The following is a 20,544-nucleotide window of genomic DNA, read 5'->3' on the forward strand; positions in this document are numbered from 1 at the left end:
GCAGATGTATTTTTCAAAAAAGTCTGGTGAGGAGAAAAGCCGAGTTACCTGCCAGGCTCAGAATAAGATGGGTTTGCCAGCAGTTTTTTCCTGCACGTAGGAGGTGAAGCGCTTCAGGAATTTGGGGTACTCCCTCTTAGCAACCGCCCTGAGGACGGAGGCAGGAGCCCAGCCTCCTGGATTCACTGCAAGCACACACGTAAACGTCACACTCCATCAGAACTTACATCAGTGGAGACCAAGAAAAAAAAGTGTGGAAAAATACTTTTATTTAAAACAAATTCACAGCCTTCTGGTGGGTCTGAGGTGTCTCATTTGACACGTTTGTACAATAAAGACAGATTAAAGAAGAAGAACTCTTCACCGTCTCCTTTCATTGGAACACTTGTTTGGTTTAAATGTAAAACTGTTGAAACAAACGAAGGAGTTGTTTCCTCGTCCTGCTGAACAAAATCATCATTTAAATCCTGTCCTAAAACTGTTACAGTCGTTTTATATTGTAGAAGGTTTTTAACCTGCTCTGTTTTATTTCTCATCAGCTCGGCTCTCAACTACAACAGAGGATTTTAATCTGTGAACTGGAGAAATAAGTGCTGATGAGAAATTAATTACTGTATTTTCTGGACTATAAGCCGCTACTTTTTTCATAGGTTTTGAACCGTGAGGCTTATACAAAGGTGCGGCTATTCTGTGGATTTTTCTTCCACCGCTAGGGGGAGTGCTAACCGGAATTAGAATAAAAACTAAGACAAAATAAATGCAAAGAAGAATATGCTACTTCTTCTTTAGCTGATGGAAGTAGAAGCAGATTTCAAACAGATAAATAGATAAATAAATACCGGTTATTTTCTCTTGGTTCTTTCCCGTTTTAATCAGCAAAGTTGCTGCTGTGTTAAAAGACACTGTTAGGAAAGGATCTATTTAGGTACAAACATGTACATCATTTACAGCTCAAAATCCTTCTGTACATGTAGTAAATATCTAATCTAACAACATAAATATCTGCAGCTTGCATATCTTTTTTTCTAAATAGAGCGGATGCGGCTTATATACAGGTGCGGCTTATAGTCCAGAAAATACGGTAATTAATAAAAATAAGATGATCAAAATGGGACCAGGGCCCACCGTCTCCACTTACTCTACATGGAAAAAAAAACTCCTGAAGTGTAAAGCGATGGTCTTATGGAAGACCCTGACCCCTGAGTTGGACGTTGAAGTCGGAGACATCAGTAAACTCACCGTTGGCCACGTAGGTGATTTTACAGGTGATGTTGTCCCTGCTGATCTCTTTATCACCCTCTGGTGGACTGACCAGCGTCTGACAGATCATGCCGATGTTGATTTTGGCACGAACACATCTGCTGGATGGCTGTGGGAGAGAGCGGGCCGGAGACTCAGTAAACCACTTCAGATTTCTTGTCATGAGAGTGTAGATGGGTTTTAATTCTGACCTGCGCGTCGTCGTGATCCACGGAGAAGTTGCAGACCAGCCACGTGTCTGGGTCGTTTTCGTTGTTGGCCACGATCTTCCTCATGGCAGAAAGGTACAGCACGTCCCTCTGAGATGCAGGCCACACACGCTACAACACAGAGCATCTTTACACATCCCGCCCAAGTATGTGCATAACTTCCAACGATCAAATATTTAGCCTGTATTTCCTACCTTGTGTGTCTGATACACAATCACAGCGTTGTCTGACAGCGTTTCCACGACGTTGAAGTTTTCAATCGTAGCTAACGAGAACAAAACGGCAGACGAATGACAATCAAGGTCAGTTTTTTCATGCCGACAGCCTGAAATAAACCCGATTTTTTTGCACAAAGACCTACTTTCCCAGTCGTTGCGGTACGCAGTGTCCCAGAAGTAGTGGCAGACCTCGTGACCCGTCACCCCCTTCACTGAATGAGTGGCCTTCAAAGGGTCCAAAACGATCCCGTTTTCTTCCACCTCTCTCCTGTACACCTGCACATGCACAGAGGGAAAGCCACTTTGGTTTGATGGACTTTTACTTCATTATATTCCAAGCAAATGTTTGATTTGAAGTTATGACATCTTAACTCTACCTTCATTTCCCCCTCTTCTACAACTAGCTGCCAGTTGGCATCTCCACCGACATCCTGCAGGGAGTAAGTTATGTGATTCTGCACCATCTCCTCCACCTGCAATGCAGACATAAGGATACATGAGAGTCTGATTATGAGATAACATTTTGGAAAGGTACTGGAGTACAGAGGTGGGAAAACAGCCTTTCTGTGCTGAAGATTAACCAACTGAAACTGCTTAAAAGCAGCAGCTGACTCCTGTGTAACACAGACAAACGAAATGTAAAATAAAATACTGTGACTGAGAACAAAGAAACACTACACAATGCTGCCTCGTTCAGGAACTTAAAAACATTTGTGCAGTGACAGATAATGGTCCAGATGTGCTCGCCGACATGCTCTGCTGTCCAGGATCATCTCCTCTCAGGAAGAAGATGATTTGCTCTGCAGGCTCCTGCAGAGAGCAGCTTCTCGTGTTCGGTAACGTCTCTGCTAGTTAATCGGGAGCAGGACTGCCTGCAGCCACAAATGAGGCTCAGCTGACAACAAAACGACTGATAAAAATTATAATATGACATTATTAAAGACTGTGGATGTAACGGTTTAACTTCAGTACCGTACTTTCTAGACTATAAGCCGCTACTTTTTGCCGCATGCTTTGAACATTGAGGCTTTAAGAATGACGTGGCTAATTTATGGATTTTTACGGGTTAACAAGGTTCATGCCGCCGATACATTTAGTGCCCATTATTTATGTCTATTGTCTTTTTAAATTTTGAGGGCGCAGCTTATATTCAGGTGCGCTCAGTAGTCTGGAAATGACGGTATTTGTTCTCTAGTTCCATCAGTTTAGTCAAATACAAGACTTGTCCTGCGAGTCAGTCAGGCGTCATGTTGCCAAAAACATGTTTTTTTAATTTTTTGTTTAAAAAAAAAAAAAGAAAACTACATGTGGTAACCAAACCTTGATCATGTCAAAAACAAGTCCATGACAAAGTTATGAGAAAACCAAGACCAAACTAATCAAAAGCAGATGTCAAATTTGGTCAAACTTGGCATCAGATCTGACTGTGACATCAGATTAAAACCAGATGTCAAAACAAAGCGCTGATTTACCAAGTACACATCTGCAACAATGATCAGTTAATGTACAAATGGAACAGTTTAAAAGGAGACGTATCATCATCATCATCATCATCATCATCATCATCATCATGCTCCTTTGACAGAATGGCTCGACATTTCTGATTGGCTGAGTTCTCCCAGCGTTTTATTTCCACCCATCAGGATCTATGTTATGCTCATCCGTGTTTTCAGATTTATCTACCATTTTATGACGATGAATAATCATTTTACACGAGGAAAGAGGTTCAAAACATGAGGTGCGCGTCAAAGCAGAGCCCATTTATGGGATAGTAATCAGGATCTTTGAAATCTTGAGGGACCCAAATTTGGGAGAGCTTCACAAGACCACTGGCTTTGTTCAATTCTTACAAGATCCTGGAGTGGAGAACCAGGACTCTCAGGTTATCAAAGACAGATGTCACATGAACTTTTTGTACATAAGTGGACATTTCCCATTTCTCCCAACTGTCGGTGTGAAATAAAACATCACCTACACGGCATCACCATCATTGGTTGCACCACATCGTCGTTCACTTTGGTGACGGACATGTGAAACACAGCGGGCACCGGTCTAGATCGGTCTGACCGCAGATGTGATGTTGTTGCAGCAACATCAGTGCCAGGATGCCAATGTCTCCTGATATGCTCAAAAGGCTCACTGTGTGGGTAAGAAGGGGTGTCGAGCCGGCCAGATCACGGTCTTTGGTCTCAAGGAAGAGCAGAATCTGACAAGTACGGCTGCTCTTTGGGAGGAATCCTGATTTCATGACCGTCTGAGAAGCCAGTGAAGAGCCTGGGGAAGGTCTTCCTCTGCACTCTGAAAGACACCGTGACAATCCAGGCAGCTCAGATGGAGCTGAGGGCACGGCTGCCAGACGTGGACAAGTCCGGACTCCCAGGATAGTTCACGGCATGTATTTTCCAACCTGCCAAGACCTCTCCACCACTGCTGATATCTGAAGTCCCAATGACCTTTGTAGAGGGCTTGAAGTGGAATATCAGTCGTTCCTTTAAAAGGTGGGTGGGTCTACCGAAGAGCCTGAGCAAAACTGGCCTCTGTGGTAGGAATGGGCGATATTTTACCGTTCACGATATACCGTCAAAAAATTCCTCACGATAAGAATTTGTCATGTCGCGGTAAAAACGATAAATTCCCGTTGATGATGTTTTTGTGTAAAGCTGATTTTTGTTTGGAAGGAAGTAAGTAAGTAAGTAAGTAAGTAAGTAAGTAAGTAAGTAAGTAAGTAAGTAAGTAAGTAAGGAAGGAAGGAAGGAAGGAAGAAAACAAGGAAAGAAGGAAGGAAGGGAGAAAAGAGGAAGGGAAGAAGGAAGGAGAGAGCAGGAGGAAAGAAGGAAGGAAGGGGAAAAAAGAAGGAAGGAAGGAAGGAAGGAAGGAAGGAAGGAAGGAAGGAAGGAAGGAAGGAAGGAAGGAAGGAAGGAAGGAAGGAAGGAAGGAAGGAAGGAAGGAAGGAAGGAAGGAAGGAAGGAAGGAAGGACGGAAAGAAAGGGGAGAAGGAAGGGAGAAAACAAGGAAAGGAGGAAGGAAGGGAGAAAAGAGGAAGGGAAGAAGGAAGGAAAGAGCAGGAGGAAAGGAGGAAGGAAGGGAAAAAAGAAAGAAAGAAAGAAAGAAAGAAAGAAAGAAAGAAAGAAAGAAAGAAAAAAAGAAAGAAAGAAAGAAAGAAAGAAAGAAAGAAAGAAAGAAAGAAAGAAAGAAAGAAAGAAAGATAAATTCCCGTTGATGACAAACATGGCGGATCTGAGAGCGAGATAGATTCATAGTTAAAAAGGTGGAGTTGAATTGGTTTTTTTTTTATCGTCTTCTTTATCGTTATAGGGATAAATGCCAGAAATTATCGTGATACATTTTTTAGTCCATACCGCCCATCCCTACTCTGTGGGTAAAACAACCAGCTGCATCTTCCCTTTACAAGCCTGGCTGAGGAATTAAGGGTGACCTCAGTCAGGGGAGATACTCTGCTTTACTGCCTCAGATGACAGGCATTACAGTTAGGACTTGAGGGACAGACGCGCAGGTCTGAGATAGATAGAGCGTGCTGGTTGGTTCTGTGACAGCTGGGCATGCTGGGATTCGCAGCAATACGAGACCACGTTGTGACAAATCCCAGGAGAGAGAGAGAGAGTCGTTCACCGATCAGTGGCTCTGCAACACAGGGGCTTGGACTTTCTGGGATCATACAGTACAAGATGACCCGGGCTGAACCTTTTAAGTTAGAACCAGCTCAACTTAAGCTTCTCAGTCTGTGAGTGTTTGTGCTGTACACCAACCAGGGCCAAAGTCAGCATGATGGACGTCAGATTATTGTATTTGTTGATGATTTTGTAGTTTCAGACTTCATTACCTGGCGTTCAGTCTTCGTCTTGGACATGTTTATGTCCAAGACGAAGGAGATGGTGGTGGATTTTATGAAAGAACTTGACCAACCCATCAGCCACCTTCAAGGAACGTATTTTCTCCAGCTAGTGTCTGCTTGGACTTCTGAGGTTTTACTTCCAAGATGACTCCTACAAAACGACCTTGGTTGTCTGGATGAGTTGACATTCTTTTTTTTTTTTTAAGCTTAGATGCTTTGAGCCACCACCAAATCACATGCTCACAAGCAGAAAAGAACAGTTACTTTCACAATACGTCCCCTTAAAAACACTGATCCAGTGAATTTAACTTTCTAGAATATTCATGAACAGGTCGATGCAGTTAGTGGAGATTCAATAGTCAAGCAAACACAGTGTTGAGTCTAGGGCTGTTCGATTAATCGATTTTAAATCGTAATCGCGATTATGTAATTAGAACGATGTTAAAACGTGAAACTCGTAAAATCGATTTTTCACTTTTTTTTTTTTTTTTACCTTGTCTGCACACATATTAATGATTGATACCATATTAATGATTGATGGAAATACCTCTCAATATCTGCGACAAGTGCCCCATCGGAGAGGCTCTTTAGTGTAGGAGGGGGCGTTGTAACATGCCACCGGGCATCCCTCAAGCCAGATGCCGTAGACCGGCTCGTGTTCCTTGCAAAAAACTTGCAAATGTGAACAGCAAATGTAATGACTGACATTACACACCTCTACCTCCTTCATGGGTTGCATTATTATTTAGCATGCAAAGACCCAGTTTAGTTTAATTAGAAAATGTCTTGTTTTATTTAATTGGAAATATAACTTACTGTATGTTTGCAAGTGCTAATTTGCTGATTTTTTTTCCAGAGATAAAACTTTATATTTTATTATATTTTTTAAAACTTTTTATCAACTTATTTTACAGAGTTTTGCACTTTATTCATTCATTTTTGGTTTAATAAGAGCAAAGTTTGCACTTAAAGCCCAATGGGGCAAATGTTCAATAAAAAAACAGCATATTTGAAATCATTTCTTTGCCTTTTGTCAATTCACAAAATAATCGTAATCGTAATCGAAAATCGGATTTTGAGAGAAAAAAATCGAGATTTTATTTTTGGGCAAAATCGAACAGCCCTAGTTGAGTCCAGACAAAAGAAAACAGAAAAGAGTGGCTGACTGAGCCTTGGCAGGAAGTTACCTCTGAGCTGAATCTGTGGACTTCCAGAGGAACAGCCCTGACTATGACGCTACGAGGCTACAGGGAAGACGAGAAAACAGGATTGATGGACATGATGAAAGAGAAGAGATGGAAGGCAGACAGGTGGATTGATGAAAGGAGCTTGTAGAGCTTCAAGCAGTGAAACAGTTAATACCTTATCAGAGAACCTGTGTGTGCCACTGGTGGAGTAGATGTCTCCAGGAGGAACTGGGCTGGATCGCTGTATCCTCGTCTTCTCCGTTTGACACTAGACACAAAACATGAAGTTTACTTTCTTCAAACACGGAGGATGATTCAGTAAATGGTGAAGTCCCTCTGGCCTTTTTATCTCCATATAAACTTGATCTTTTCTTTTTTACCTGTTCTTCTATTTTGTCTTGTCTGTCAAGAGCCGCTTCCACAGCATCAAAGAATTCATCCTCATTGATGAGGCTGTTTGGACCTTCCTGCACACGAAGCACAACGAGAAGATCATTCATGGGTCCCCACCAACCTGTAGTTTATGTAAGGGATAGTGCCCGACGAGGTGTACATTATCGTAAATATATGGACGACGCAAAGTCCATATATTTATGATAATGTACACCTCGTCGGGCATTATCCCTTACATATATACATATATATCCCGCTTATACCACGGTCACTAACCAAAAAACATAAATATTAAATCAGTAATTCATGCTTTAATGTGTTTTCAGTTGAAATCATTAGTTTTATAACAAGCCACAGCTGAGCGGACTATTTAATCTCTCGTCTGCAACCGTTGTAACCTGGTAAATTACAACGTTTTTTTAACAAGCCATAACTCAGTTTCCTTGGTAACACCAGAGGGTTTGACTAATACCTGGAACAATCACTACCGTCCCATAAGGTCCTTATGCAATGGACACAGTGTTGATTCTCCAGTAACTAGGACAGACCTGAGATACGACTTACAGTAGCAACAGGAGATATTCTAGTCCGCTCAGCACCGCTCGGTTATTTTCTTTTTTCTCCTCTTCTGCATCCCAGTCATCAAAATTGTTAAATTCACCAAATACAGAGTATTCACACAGACCGTGGTATAAATTGCTTTATGATGTTTCACAATCGTACCTCATAATCTGGACCTCCAAAGTGAGATTTCTTCTTTAGCTCATTGAGAGCTGATTTATAGCCCTCCTCTATTCTTCGTCTTTTTTCCATTTCCTGCACACACAAAAACCAGAAATAATGACACTACAGCTACAGCTACAGACTTAAAGATGGCTGTTGGACATGACGGTGCTAAGATGAGTCCAGACCTTGTCCAGTCTCTTCTGCCAGCTGTCCTCCCTCTTCACCATGAGGTCAATGCAGTGGGACAGAGTGGCCAAGATCCCTGCTGTGGTGGCCTTGAATGTTATGGCCTCGCCCTTGAAGTCAATGCCGTTAATTCCCTTCAGACTCAAGGACTGGAACACTGAGAGAGAGACGAGGAGAGAAAAGTTAAAGGTTACAACAAGCTGAAAACAGTTAAAAAACAAAACACGTACACACAGACACAAGAGACATTAAAAGAAACCATAGATTTAACACTTTTGTTCCAGTTGTGGGTGGAGTCTTGTGATACGTCACAGAACTAAAATACACTATTTAAAAACCAGCGACCCAACCGTGAGCACAGCAGAGCAGTAGGTCAGGTTGTTTTTATGATGCCGTCTCAGATTTACTCTAGTCTGCGTCTCTAGCTCCATCACTCCTGTTTTCTCTTTCATCTCACTCTAGTTTGATGTCTGCTGCAGCTCTGTGAGCTAGCTTCATCATCGCTGCTGTGTGACACGATGCCATAAATTGATAAGCTGTTGTTGCAAAACACCGTCAGGCCTGGAGTCCAAAGTTACTTTGGTTTTAGCAGACGAGGGAGCGAAAAGAGTTAAATGACCCCTACAATTGAAATTAAAACTTGATATTTTAACTTGCAGGGAAAAAACCAAACAAACAAACCACCCCCTGCCCCCTGTTTGGTGTCGCAACATACTGTATTTTATGTGCAGCCGAGCTCCAAACGTGTCATCCCAACTGGCTGGAAACTCGAAGAGTGTCGTCAACATTCAAGCTGCCTCGTAAGATTAAAAATCCCCTGATTTATTTACAGTATTTATTTCACATCTATCAAAAAGTTTATGCAATGTAAATGTAAATGAAGAACTTCTATTGATTCTGGTCATGATTAAAACATTTTTTTACGTAAGCTTATGGGCTAAAATTAATGCCATAACTATTTTGTATCTGTAAATAAACTTTATACTTGTAGAAATATTTTGTGCGTGTGCAAAAAATATTGGTACTTGCAAAAAATATTTGTACTTGCAAAAAATATTTTGTGCGTGTGAAAAAAATATTTGTACTTGTAGAAATATTTTGTGCGTGTGCAAAAAATATTTGTACTTGCAAAACATATTTGTACTTCTAGATACAAAGCTACAAACTTTTTTTACAAAGCTACAAACTTTTTTTCCAACTATAATACTCTTGTTGAAAGTTATCTGTATGAGGTTGAAGCAAACACGCAGGACGAGACACCTCTGGTGATTGATGGGACATTTAAGGACACAGCAGTTGAGAAAAAAAAAACAAATCTTCAGTTGCCGTTTAAACCACACCAACAATGGGGAAACAGCATTTACGAGCCATTTTCTCATGGAACACAGTTTAACACAGGGATTTATATCGTAAACCGGGAACGTAACTGACCAGGCAAACTGCACAATCTCTAGCAAAGAAACGCAACTTGAGTCTAAACATACATGGCAGGTAAATAGGAAACAACTTTGGGCTGCTGGATGGCCTTTATTGAGAAAGTAGGTAGACAGGAAACGTGTAGAGAGAGAGGGGGAGACATTGCAGTATAGAGCGACCAGCCGGGACTCAAACTTGCGCTGTCCGCATGAGGACTATAGCCTCTACAAATGGGGCCCGCTCAACCCACTGAGCTATCCAGGGCTCCGGCACAGTGGTTAAAGCAAGTGGCCTATGTGCTGAGGCTAGAGTCCTCCTGCAGCGCAGGTTCGATTCCCGGCCTACAGCCCTTTGCTGCATGTCATCCCCAATCTCTCTCTCTACCCCTTTCCTGTGTACATTTGAAATAAAGGCCACTAGAGCCACAAAAAAAAAATAATAATAATTAAAAAAATAAAAGGAAACAACTTCAACAGTGTCAGCGTTGTTACAACACAATCTGGAGGCGAGTAAAAGTCATTACAAACGTCATATACAGGTCTGAATGTTCGGTCAGCTGTCTTTGTTCTTGGCTGTGATGAAGTTCCTCCTAACGACCCACAGAGCGTGAGAGTGTTTACTGTCGGGATTCAAACCCACACATAAAGATGTCACATCATAAATATTCAAAGTGCCAGATAGTTTTCAGAAGTGGAGCGTTGCGACTAAAACTGGCCAGTTCGTCTGGAGGAGTGTGGCCGACTTTGTCGTAAGTACAGTATATCAATTTAAAAAGCGAGCACTATCTTAAGCCTTAATACTTGCATCTCGCACTGTCCTCTCATTACAACTTTGTTTCTTCTGTTCTGCACTGAAATGTTTACAATTTGAAAACACATTTTCATAGGCTTTAACAGTCAATTAGGCATTACTCACGTTTTTCTCTGCTACCGTTGTTGTTGTGCAGAAAGTCTGCATCGGTGCGAGTGTTGGGAAAGTCATCTTCATCGTCCTCTACGACTGAAACAAAAAAAGAGAAAGATTTAGATTAAAAAAAAAACTGAATAGGTTTTTGCTGCACACAAGCGTGTTTTTGCAGGACTTCTGTGAAAGTTAGGTTTCTGGACACAGCAGTGCCTGGTGCCCCCATTCACAGCTGAAGCTACAGCACAGAAGCCAGATATCTGCCACGCTGGCCAACATGACAATGGTCTGGTTTCATCTTCAGAGTGGAGAGAATGCGAGAGAGGAAGACTGGGAGGGAGGTGAAGAGAACAAAAGCAGGGTTTCATCCAGGGGCACCCAGCCGGACCTCCATGAACAAATGTTCGGCCGGCCAACGCGGGGTGAGGTCGAGAGGGTTTACTGAATTACTGCCGTCTGACTCACGACAAACACATTCTGTATAAGATTCACTTCATCTTTGTTTGTAAACCCCAGTTATTAGGATTCATGCAGAGAAGAAAACACATCCATGATGATCTGGGGTTAAACGAACCCATCGGCTTAACTTGTACCAGTCTCGCCCGTCTTCACATTACTGCTACAGCTACTCAGCATACACACAATTACTCAGATTTCTGGTTTTTAATGACTGGTTTTAATCAGATGTTCAGCTTCTGATGTTCAATCCTCAATTTAATTTCTCAAATGCATCAACTTTAAAGACTGACCAAAACATCATCTTCAGGTGCAGCAAGAGAAAGTATGAAATTCTACTTCTGAAGCACATTGTTTTGTCTTTTTATTATAAAAGCAGTCGAGTGATCAACCAGCTGTTTTAATCCAAAAATAAACCTTGAATTTGATTGTATTGTTAAAAAAAACACTTTGTAATGTAAAAATCCACTTAAAAAGATGACTATACATCAAAATAATTTTTTTTTGTAGAAGTGTGATGATCAACTGATCTACATCGATTTAATGATGAACCATCTATTAGCATCAATATTGATCAGACATCAATACACATTATCAAGTTGTCTTTGTAGTGTGTTTTTATTAAGGAGGAACAAATTGTTTTAATTTAACTGTATTCAAACTCAAAAATAAAATTTGAAACTATATTTTAGTTATTAACTTCAATATGATGTGAATGGAAGTAATTACGGTCAATCAACATCTGATATTGTCTTGTATTGATCACTACCCCCTTCAATAAAAACAGAATTAAAATCTTGATCAAGTATATCAAGTATCATGTCAAGTATCATATCAAGACTTGTGATTTAAAACCTCACTATTATTTCTGAAGGGGTTCATTGGTAGAAGAGTTTTAGGGCTAATCCCAATACACCCCCTACTTTCTACCACTAGCCCTAATGAATGAAGCCACAAGGGGTAGGGCTTTGTAATCTTCCCTAGGGATTGGGACACCACTTGCTACGTCACTGCGTGGTTTACGTTCGGGTACGTAAGCGACTGCGTAGTTACGTTTACACATACGTTACACCATATCAGGAAGCCGAGAGCTAAAAGCTGTTTTAAATTCCGCTGTAGTGCTGTTAATATGCCACTTTATTAAGTTTTTATTTTTTCAGGCATAAAAGTAACCGTTAAGATCCCCAACTTGGGCTCAGTTTATCCAAATAACGCCTGTTAAGAAATTTACTCCGATGTTTTCGGGGGATGAGAAAAGCCGCCGGCTCGGGAGCTGATTTATGGTTCCGCGTTAAATCGACGCAGAGCCTACGGCGTAGGGTACGCGGCGACGCGCACCGTACGGCGTACATCGCCGCGTAACCTACGCTGTAGGCTCTGCGTTGGTGTAACGCGGAACCATAAATCAGCCTTTATTCTGGCGAGATCTGAAAAGACAAGGCAAGGGAGTGATTATGTACATTCACTGAGTGAATATGATGAAAGTAAAATATATATTTCTCGCTAGTAATGTAATCAAAACGCATTTTTATGCAGAAACTAACTCAAAATATTGATTTTATTCACTAAAAAATAAGAAATGTCCGCCATGTTTTTTTGTTTAATTCAGTCTGCAAATAATGACGTAAAGCATTCTGGGAAATTTTCTCAGGCCCTCGGTCGCGAAGTCAGCATCTGAAATCCCTAGCTTTTAAGGGCTAGATTCATACCCCCTACCCCTCGATAAGGCCACTAGCCCTAGATGCAAAGAGCAATTGGGACACCACTACCCTCACGGGAACGTGCAAAATTTAGGGGTAGGGCTGAAAAGTAGGGGTGGGGGGTGTATTGGGACTGGCCCTTAGACTGACGACAACGTTCCTCAGCTGGAATTGATTTGTTTTGTTTCTTCTGGTTTGGATAACGCATCGTGTGCATCAGGAGCAAAGTGCACCCACTAGCAGATTTTAAATTAAACACACAATTCTATCAATGGATCAGATTTTATTTTCATTGTTTTATCTACAATTAGTTAAAAAGATACATTTTTTAAGATGTGTCAAAGGTAAAAAAGTATTATGGAACTATAGTCTAGATCATAAATAGATTTCGGTTGGATTTTATTTTACTGCATTTGTCCAGTAACCTAAAGCATGTTATCTTCCAACATCACAGAAGGCAAATGTCTGTGGGCAGGGATCCGGGTGAAACCCAGGAGGTTGAAACTGTATCGGACAGACTTCCTCCCCGCTCCTTTCAGTCATCATGTCTCCATAAACAGTGTTGGACTCAGTAGGATCCACTGACTTTAGAGACTACCACGCTATACCATTTGGTGGCAACAGATAATAGAAGAAGTTGGTGAAGAGCCGAAATAAAATAAAAAACTTGCTGTTGGCAAACGAAAAACTGGAACAATGAGATAAACATAAATGGCCGCGAGATGGCTGCTGCTTTTGCATGCCTGTTGGTTGGGCAATGAATGACAAGACTTGTCATTGAGCTTGTTAGTTTCAAGTCGTCACAGAGATGGCTGAGCAACATCATAACATCACCCCCCAGCTACAGCGTACACATTCAGCACTGAATGAACAGTGAATAAAAAAAGCTAACAGGATGAAAACTAATTATTTGAATATTGTAGATGTTTGCGCTTCTTACTTTTGTCTCTCTGCAGCTCATCCTTGGACACGGCGTCTGCACAGCCATCAAAGTACTTCTGAAGCGTGTCCACCTGCCTGCACAGGATATCTCTGAATGTCTCCGTCTCAGCCAGCTTCTCTCTCAGGCTGTAACCCTTCTGAAGAAACAAGGAACCAATGGCTTGTGTTTAGTTTGTTTGTGCTTCAGCAAATATTGCAAAAGCTTGCATGCATCTGTCATGTGTAGAGATGCAAAAGCTGATGACTCCCTCACAGTTAAACAGAGAAATTAACAACAAAACAGATAAAAAAAAAAAAAGAATGACAAAATAAATGTGGAAAACTGACCTTGAAGGACGATGTGGAGGTTGCGGAGTAGCTGCTGGTGGCGGATGTGAGCGAAAGCATGGAGCCATGTCTTCGCAGACTGGACTCTGAACCGTATCCGGAATCAGCCTGGTTGACAAAGACACGGGTGAGGAAATGCCCGACAGGCAAGTCAAATGTTTCTACTCCCAAAGAGACTTACTTCATAAAAAAAAAAATGTAATTCTTTGAAACAAAAGACTTAAACTAAAAATAACATGAGGAAGAGCAACAAACTGATTCAGAAAATGGAAATGTAAGCGATCCAAGTTCAAACCCAATACGAACAGACATCTTCCCCTTTATGACATCATCAACCTCCTGGTTTGGATCATATCATGGTTTTTGAGCAACAGATTGGATAGGTTTTTTTGGGTCAGAAAAGTTTACACAAAAAACAAAAAGGACTTTTTAAAAATCATAAGTAAAGACAATAACAAGAAATAACATTCAACAAGTCAAAAGTTTTAATTACTTTGGTTAAGGAAAAAACCAACAGCATTTTCAGTGTGAAAGACACATCGAGGACGACACTTTCACAACAAAGAACCTGTCTTCTTTTAAATCAAGAAGTTAATTCATGAAAAAACTGTAATAAAAAGTATAAAAAAGAGGGATGATGGCTGCTTTTCATCATCAAACCTGGCTGTTGAATAAAACCTGAGGCTCGTCTAACATTAGATAAGAGCCTACTATAGTGTAGTTTACAATGAGCGATGACTTATGTTGCAAAAAACACCAAAGGTACGCCTTAGTTCAGAGTTTGGCTGTAGAAAGTGAAGTTGATTTGTTTGTTTCTTCTTCTCTGGCCATTTTTCCACACGCTTACAGCCTTTTCTTTATGAAACAGCAGCTGCTCACCACTGCTGGCGTTCTGCAACTGCTTTGGCTATCTGGAAATGGTCTTTACAGGATATAGCTCAGTATTTCCCTGCTCCATCTGTGGTGCACGTGAATGCTGCATCACACTTGGTCTGAATAATCCCATCAGCATCATCTGCTCCCGGTACTGGAGGTACATACTCAATATTTGCTTGAAGTTTTACTTCTCTCTTTTTAAGAATTATATATGTTTTGAGAAACACTTTTGTTCTTTTTTGTGCAACTATTGGATATACTTAAAAACGTTTATCAATAAATAAAAAAAACATTAAAAAAAGATTTTAACCTTCATGTTTCACTAGCAAAGCCTAACAGGACACAGAAAAATCCACAGCAGTCCAAATGACCAAATTACTCGAGCATGACGACACAACTGAAACGGTCTTCCTGTAAACCCGACTGGTTCCTCTTCCATCTTGCATAACAGCCCGGTTCTAAAATAGCTGCTCTTGACAGCAGAGAAGGAGGGTTCAACCACATTCAGGAGCTCCTGTCGTGTGTCCCTTTAAGAGATACTTCCATTTCCGGCCACCAGGGGGCTCAGCCTGTAGCTGCACAACAGGGATTCAGGAGAAGACTGAGGTAACTGTGGGTCAATGACCAGGAGTAGCTCCGCCTGTGCTCACACTAATTTCATTCGCTGCTGCTTCTCTCCTTCAGCCAACGTCCCGCTAACATCGGTGACTTCATCACTACAGACAGTTCTGTCTGCATGTGGGCAGGTTCATTCTTTAAATGACAAAAAGCCAACAGATTTACCCTTTTTATGAACCCAAAATGTGATTAAAAAATAGAGAGAATAATGCCGGACAAAATGTAATATTTATTATTCCTCCTTTCAATAGTCCCACCAGCGGTTTGGATGTTTATATGATGTGAAACTGAACGAGTGTTTTAGTGAGAGTGATGATAAAGACCAGACCCACATGAGCACGTGCACTCACACAGAAAGCAAAAACTGGATGAGAAGATTTGATACTGATGTTCTGCACCGGCTGAGCCATTGTCTTTCTTATTATTAATAAATGAATATTTAAATTGAGCATTTACATCAGGCTGTGTGTGACAAATGCAACACGCACAACTTGTTTAAATTCTTATTTGGACCTTTCACATCTTGGTTCTCTGATGACAGCTGTGTTGGTTGCAGTGTTTTGCGTCTCCATGGCGATGCAGGCTGTTGTGAGTTTTGTGGGCTAGAGGGGGAAGTGGGGTGTTTTCAGTGGTGACTCATTGTGGGTGTGATGACTCGTACGCACAAGACTCGCTCCTGTGAGTCACCGCCGCCTGGCTGAACAAGAGCAGGGGAGGACTGCTGGGGTTTCCCTAACTAAACAAGTGAGGAGCATGTGTTTTTGGTGTTTGTTGGTCAACAGACAGACTGAGGGTGTGGAGATCTCCATCGCTTGATTAATTTGTGAGACATTGTTTAACAAACATTTGTAATCAATCAATGTCAGCCATATTTATTCCAACTTGGGTTTTTTTCTCCACTGTGTCAAACAAAAATATTATGCTTTTAACAGTGACTGACTGACTTCACAAATCCGGTCTGATCACACTTGAATTGAACCATTTGATCATAACTATGCTGCAGACTGGTCCACTTCACAAAGTAGAGCAGCATTAAGAGGAAGAAAAAAAATCTGTAATCTGCTCCGATGGTTCTGGGAAGATGAAGGGGTCAAAGTTCCAGCAGGACACTGGTTTCCCGAAGGAAAAACTTATATGTTTGGGCCGAGTTAAACCGTTTTAACGCAAGGCTAAAAACATACTAATAAAGTCTAGGTCAACTTGGACTTTGCAGAGAAAAGCAACTGCTTTGGCTCTTTTTTTTAGGGGTTTCCACAGCTGATCATTGTGTTCTGAATATGGATTTTAGTGTAGTGGTTCATGTCAGGTCCTTTTCCTGAACAGGGAAACACTGACCCCCTTCCGGTGACTGGAGCAACGGGAGCCATCCGGGAATCCTAGCTGACCTACGACAGGGAAAGTTTCCTGCACCTCCCAGTCAGACACAGAGGTTTGTCTTTTTCTAAACTTTAAGATAACTTCTGGTTGCAACTGGATCACATTGAACAGTAAAATATAAAACTTCTAAATAAGTGCTGGAGGGCCGTCAGTTTATTGAGCCGTACGCTGCGCGTTTAGAATCACGACATTGATGAAAAAGATTTTTCATCTTAACTCATTAAACAGACAGACATGATTTTTACTAGGGCTGGGCGATATATCGAGATTTTAATATATATCGATATATTTTCAAACACGATATGGTACGAGACAATATCGTTTATATCGATTTAAAAAAAAAGAAAAAAAAGATTTTTTTTTTTACATTTTTTTTTTTTATGATTTTGATATAGCTTATTTTGTGACAAATTGACTTGAATGTTTTATTTGAGATTTGCACAAATGTTTTGTTATTTGCACAACTGTCAACCTCAGTGGAAAAGTCTGCCTGTTACTGTTAATTGCACAGTGTATTTTAATTTAATTGTTATGCAGGAAAGGGATATTTGTTTTATTTTATTCAAGAAGCATTTTTATTCTATATATGCAGGCAGTTTATTTTTATTTAATTTGTTTTATACATATTGATATTGTGCAGACCTCTGTTAATAAATGTACCTGTGTGACATTTGGCACGAGGCTTTGTATTAAAACTGACTGTTTTTTTAAGGGTTTGCCTCAGAAAAAAATGAAGCTAACAGAGATGCTATGCTATAATGCTTTGGGGGAAACCCCAATTAAGGCACAGAAAAAATATCGAGATATATATCGAGTATCGCCATTCAGCTAGAAAATATCGAGATATGACTTTTGGTCCATATCGCCCAGCCCTAATTTTTACCTTGTTATCCTACAATGTGTCCATAAAAACACAAACCTGAAGTCAGAGTTAAGGGTCCCCGAATGCAACGCCAGCAGTAAAACTGCAACATCTATTTCACCTTCTCTCTGAACATGATGGGTGATCCTTTTACTCTTTCTGCACAACACGCTGGACGAAAAGCTTCGTCATCAAAGCGCTGTAGAACAGTAAAGTCTAGAGTCACACTGAACGAATAGTTTGGAAAGAAAAGCCGGAGTCCAGTCTGGTTGTATCTGCCTCACCTCACCAGTTACAGGCTGTTCCCAGAGGAACAAGTGAAACCCCATTGTCTTTTATCTGCTTCTCATAAACAGCCTCCAGAGCAGGTTTTGCTGAGCTAGCCGTGTGGTAAATTTGTGTGAAAAACGACTGAGCCCTGAGCTGAGCTCCAGCCGAGCATGTGGCCGTGCTGGAAGCTCTTACAACAGTCCTGCAATGAAAGCCTACGTCCTCAGATCAAAACCACATGCTGGAATTTATGTACGTGATTTGTTTTATGACAAACACACACTTGCTGTGACAGTGTAGTGTGCTAAACTCAAGTGCAGCAGAACTCCTACGGTCAAACGCACCAGTGGTGGAGGGATGATTACTGTTCCCTGGACTCCTCCCTTCTCTCTCCTCCCCTCTCTGATACTCTAACAGAAAACACACACACACGTATACAGTAAACGCAAAATCAACAAGTCCAATTTGTATTAAATGATGTCTGTTTCAAACGCAGCAAGGACTTGGTTTCTTCTGCTTGCGGCAGATTATTACCTCCTGCATACGTGACTTACTCTGTGCAGCTCGATAGAGTCGATCCACTGGTTCCTGTGCTCTGGGTCCTGAGCTCGGAGGTACCACACACTGTCGTTCACGCTGATGTCCAAACGGCACTCGTCAAACTCGTGAGGCTGAAAGATACAAAGACAGACCATCGGACTGGGTTCTGTATAAAAAGGGTTGGTTCTGAAGAACATGACCAGCTGCCCGTCACACAGGCGTCCGCGAAAGTTAGTGTGTTTTTGTTTAGTGTAAAAACCAAAAAAAGGTCCCACCTAGGGCTGGGCGATTTTGGACAAAAATAAAATCCTGATTTTTTTCTCTGAAAACCCGATTTTCGATTTCGATTTCGATTTTTTTGATAAAACTACAAAACACAATGGAATAAATTGTTTCAAATATTTTATGTTTATTTTTAAAGAAAAATAGCAAACAAATTTCCCTATTGGGAATGAAGTGCAATTGAAAGATACTGTAAATCCTCCTTGAGTTTAGTAAAGTGACAACATTTACAATTTTCTTGACCAAACAAAGATGACTAGACGAGCTCTATCTGTAATGCAGCCAGCTGCAAAAAAAGAAAATCGATTTTCCGATTTCCTTTTTTTAACATCGATTGTGATTAATGAATCCGATTTAGATTTAAAATCGATTAATCGCACAGCCCTAGTCCCACCACACATTTCAAATCAGGCTGAAGTCCAAACTTCAACTAGGTTATTCCAAAAATCCTGGTTCTTTTATTCCACAGTCATTCTGATGCAGATTTGCTGCTGTGCTTCAGACCATTGTCCCGTTTTGTGACCCATTTTCAACCAAGCTGTCAGATCTCCTCACATCTGTCTCTAGAATATTCTGGTATTCAGAAGAGTGGTCCACTCAATGAGGTCCTGTGGCAAAACAACCCCAAACCATCACCGTACCACCCCTGTAGTGCTTGATATGAAAGGGTTTATAGGAGGGCTGTTCGATTTTGCCCAAAAATAAAATCTCGATTTTTTTTCTCTCAAAATCCGATTTTCGATTACGATTATTTTGTTAATTGACAAAAGGCAAAGAAATTATTTCAAATATGCTGTTTTTTTATTGAACATTTGCCCCATTGGGCTTTAAGTGTAAACTTTGCTCTTATTAAACCAAAAATGAATGAATAAAGTGCAAAACTCTGTAAAATAAGTTGAAAAAAAGTTTAAAAAAATATAATAAAATATAAAGTTTTATCTCTGAAAAAAAAAATCAGCAAATCAACACTTGCAAACACACAGTAAGTTATATTTCCAATTAAATAAAACAAGACATTTTCTAATTAAACTGAACTGGGTCTTTGCATGCTAAATAATAATGCAACCCATGAAAGAGGTAGAGGTGTGTAATGGGGCACTTGTCGCAGGTATTGAGAGGTATTTCCATCAATCATTAATATGGTATCAATCATTAATATGTGTGCAGACAAGGTAAAAAAAAAAAAAAAAAAGGGAAAAATCGATTTTACGATTTTCACGTTTTAACATCGTTCTAATTACATAATCGCTATTACGATTTAAAATCGATTAATCGAACAGCCCTAGTTTATAGTGGAATGGTTGTGTTTGGTTTTTGCTAAACATGGTGCTGGACACGAAGACCAAACATCTCCACTCTGGTCTCATCTGTCCATGGGACTTGGTTCCAGAAGTCTTGACATTTGTTTTGATGTAGTTTTGTGAAGCTCAGTTATGTTTCCATGTTGTTTTTAACTTTAACATTTAAAATTACACAAGGACGAATTATGTTTTTTAGCTAAGTGGTTCCCCATGTAGTCCTGAAGTTTAGGTTACTTGTACAACACTAGGATATACTGTCTCCTGCCTGGGCACTCTCTTTTTTTTATTTTCCATTCAAGAGTCTCTCAGGATGTTCTCACATTGGCGCCATTTAAGTCGGGTCAAAGGCGCTCTAGACATGAGTCTCAGTCGGGTCAGTGTGAACACTGAAACGGCCGTACGGAGAACTCTCTGACTCACCACCTGATGGCCATTTCATCTTGGGCTGATGATTACCAAGACCTGGTGACAATTTACCTTCTTAAATTCTCTAGAATATGCATTTCCCCTTTTGTTGTCTTACTTTTCATTAGATAAATGACACATAATAAAAAAAAACCATGCTGTTCATCTGAGGTTGTAATTGACTACAAGTGACCAGTGGTGGACAGTAACGGAGTACATTTACTTGAGTACTGTACT

General features: G+C 40.6%; 1 protein-coding gene across 4 annotated transcripts in view; it reads right to left on the reverse strand.

The window, feature by feature from the left end:
- LOC133455073 (ceramide transfer protein-like) overlaps positions 1–20,544 on the reverse strand; it is a 37,701-nt gene that overhangs the window by 2,043 nt on the left and 15,114 nt on the right. The window contains exons 3-18 of one of the 4 annotated variants that reach the window (XM_061733905.1): positions 18,334–18,450; positions 18,124–18,189; positions 13,777–13,884; positions 13,448–13,586; positions 10,364–10,447; positions 8,032–8,189; positions 7,844–7,936; positions 7,108–7,194; positions 6,903–6,995; positions 6,728–6,784; positions 2,065–2,160; positions 1,831–1,963; positions 1,664–1,734; positions 1,452–1,580; positions 1,240–1,369; positions 49–185 (exon numbers count right to left, since the gene is read on the reverse strand). In XM_061733905.1, the coding sequence (XP_061589889.1) occupies positions 58–185; positions 1,240–1,369; positions 1,452–1,580; positions 1,664–1,734; positions 1,831–1,963; positions 2,065–2,160; positions 6,728–6,784; positions 6,903–6,995; positions 7,108–7,194; positions 7,844–7,936; positions 8,032–8,189; positions 10,364–10,447; positions 13,448–13,586; positions 13,777–13,884; positions 18,124–18,189; positions 18,334–18,450 (1,689 nt within the window). In that variant the 3' untranslated portion in view covers positions 49–57. The remainder of the gene's footprint in view (positions 1–48; positions 186–1,239; positions 1,370–1,451; positions 1,581–1,663; positions 1,735–1,830; positions 1,964–2,064; positions 2,161–6,727; positions 6,785–6,902; positions 6,996–7,107; positions 7,195–7,843; positions 7,937–8,031; positions 8,190–10,363; positions 10,448–13,447; positions 13,587–13,776; positions 13,885–18,123; positions 18,190–18,333; positions 18,451–20,544) is intronic. The other 3 variants (XM_061733907.1, XM_061733906.1, XM_061733908.1) reach the window with 3 other exon arrangements.

This window comes from Cololabis saira, chromosome 11 (assembly GCF_033807715.1).
Source record: "Cololabis saira isolate AMF1-May2022 chromosome 11, fColSai1.1, whole genome shotgun sequence".
Lineage (NCBI taxonomy): Eukaryota > Metazoa > Chordata > Actinopteri > Beloniformes > Belonidae > Cololabis > Cololabis saira.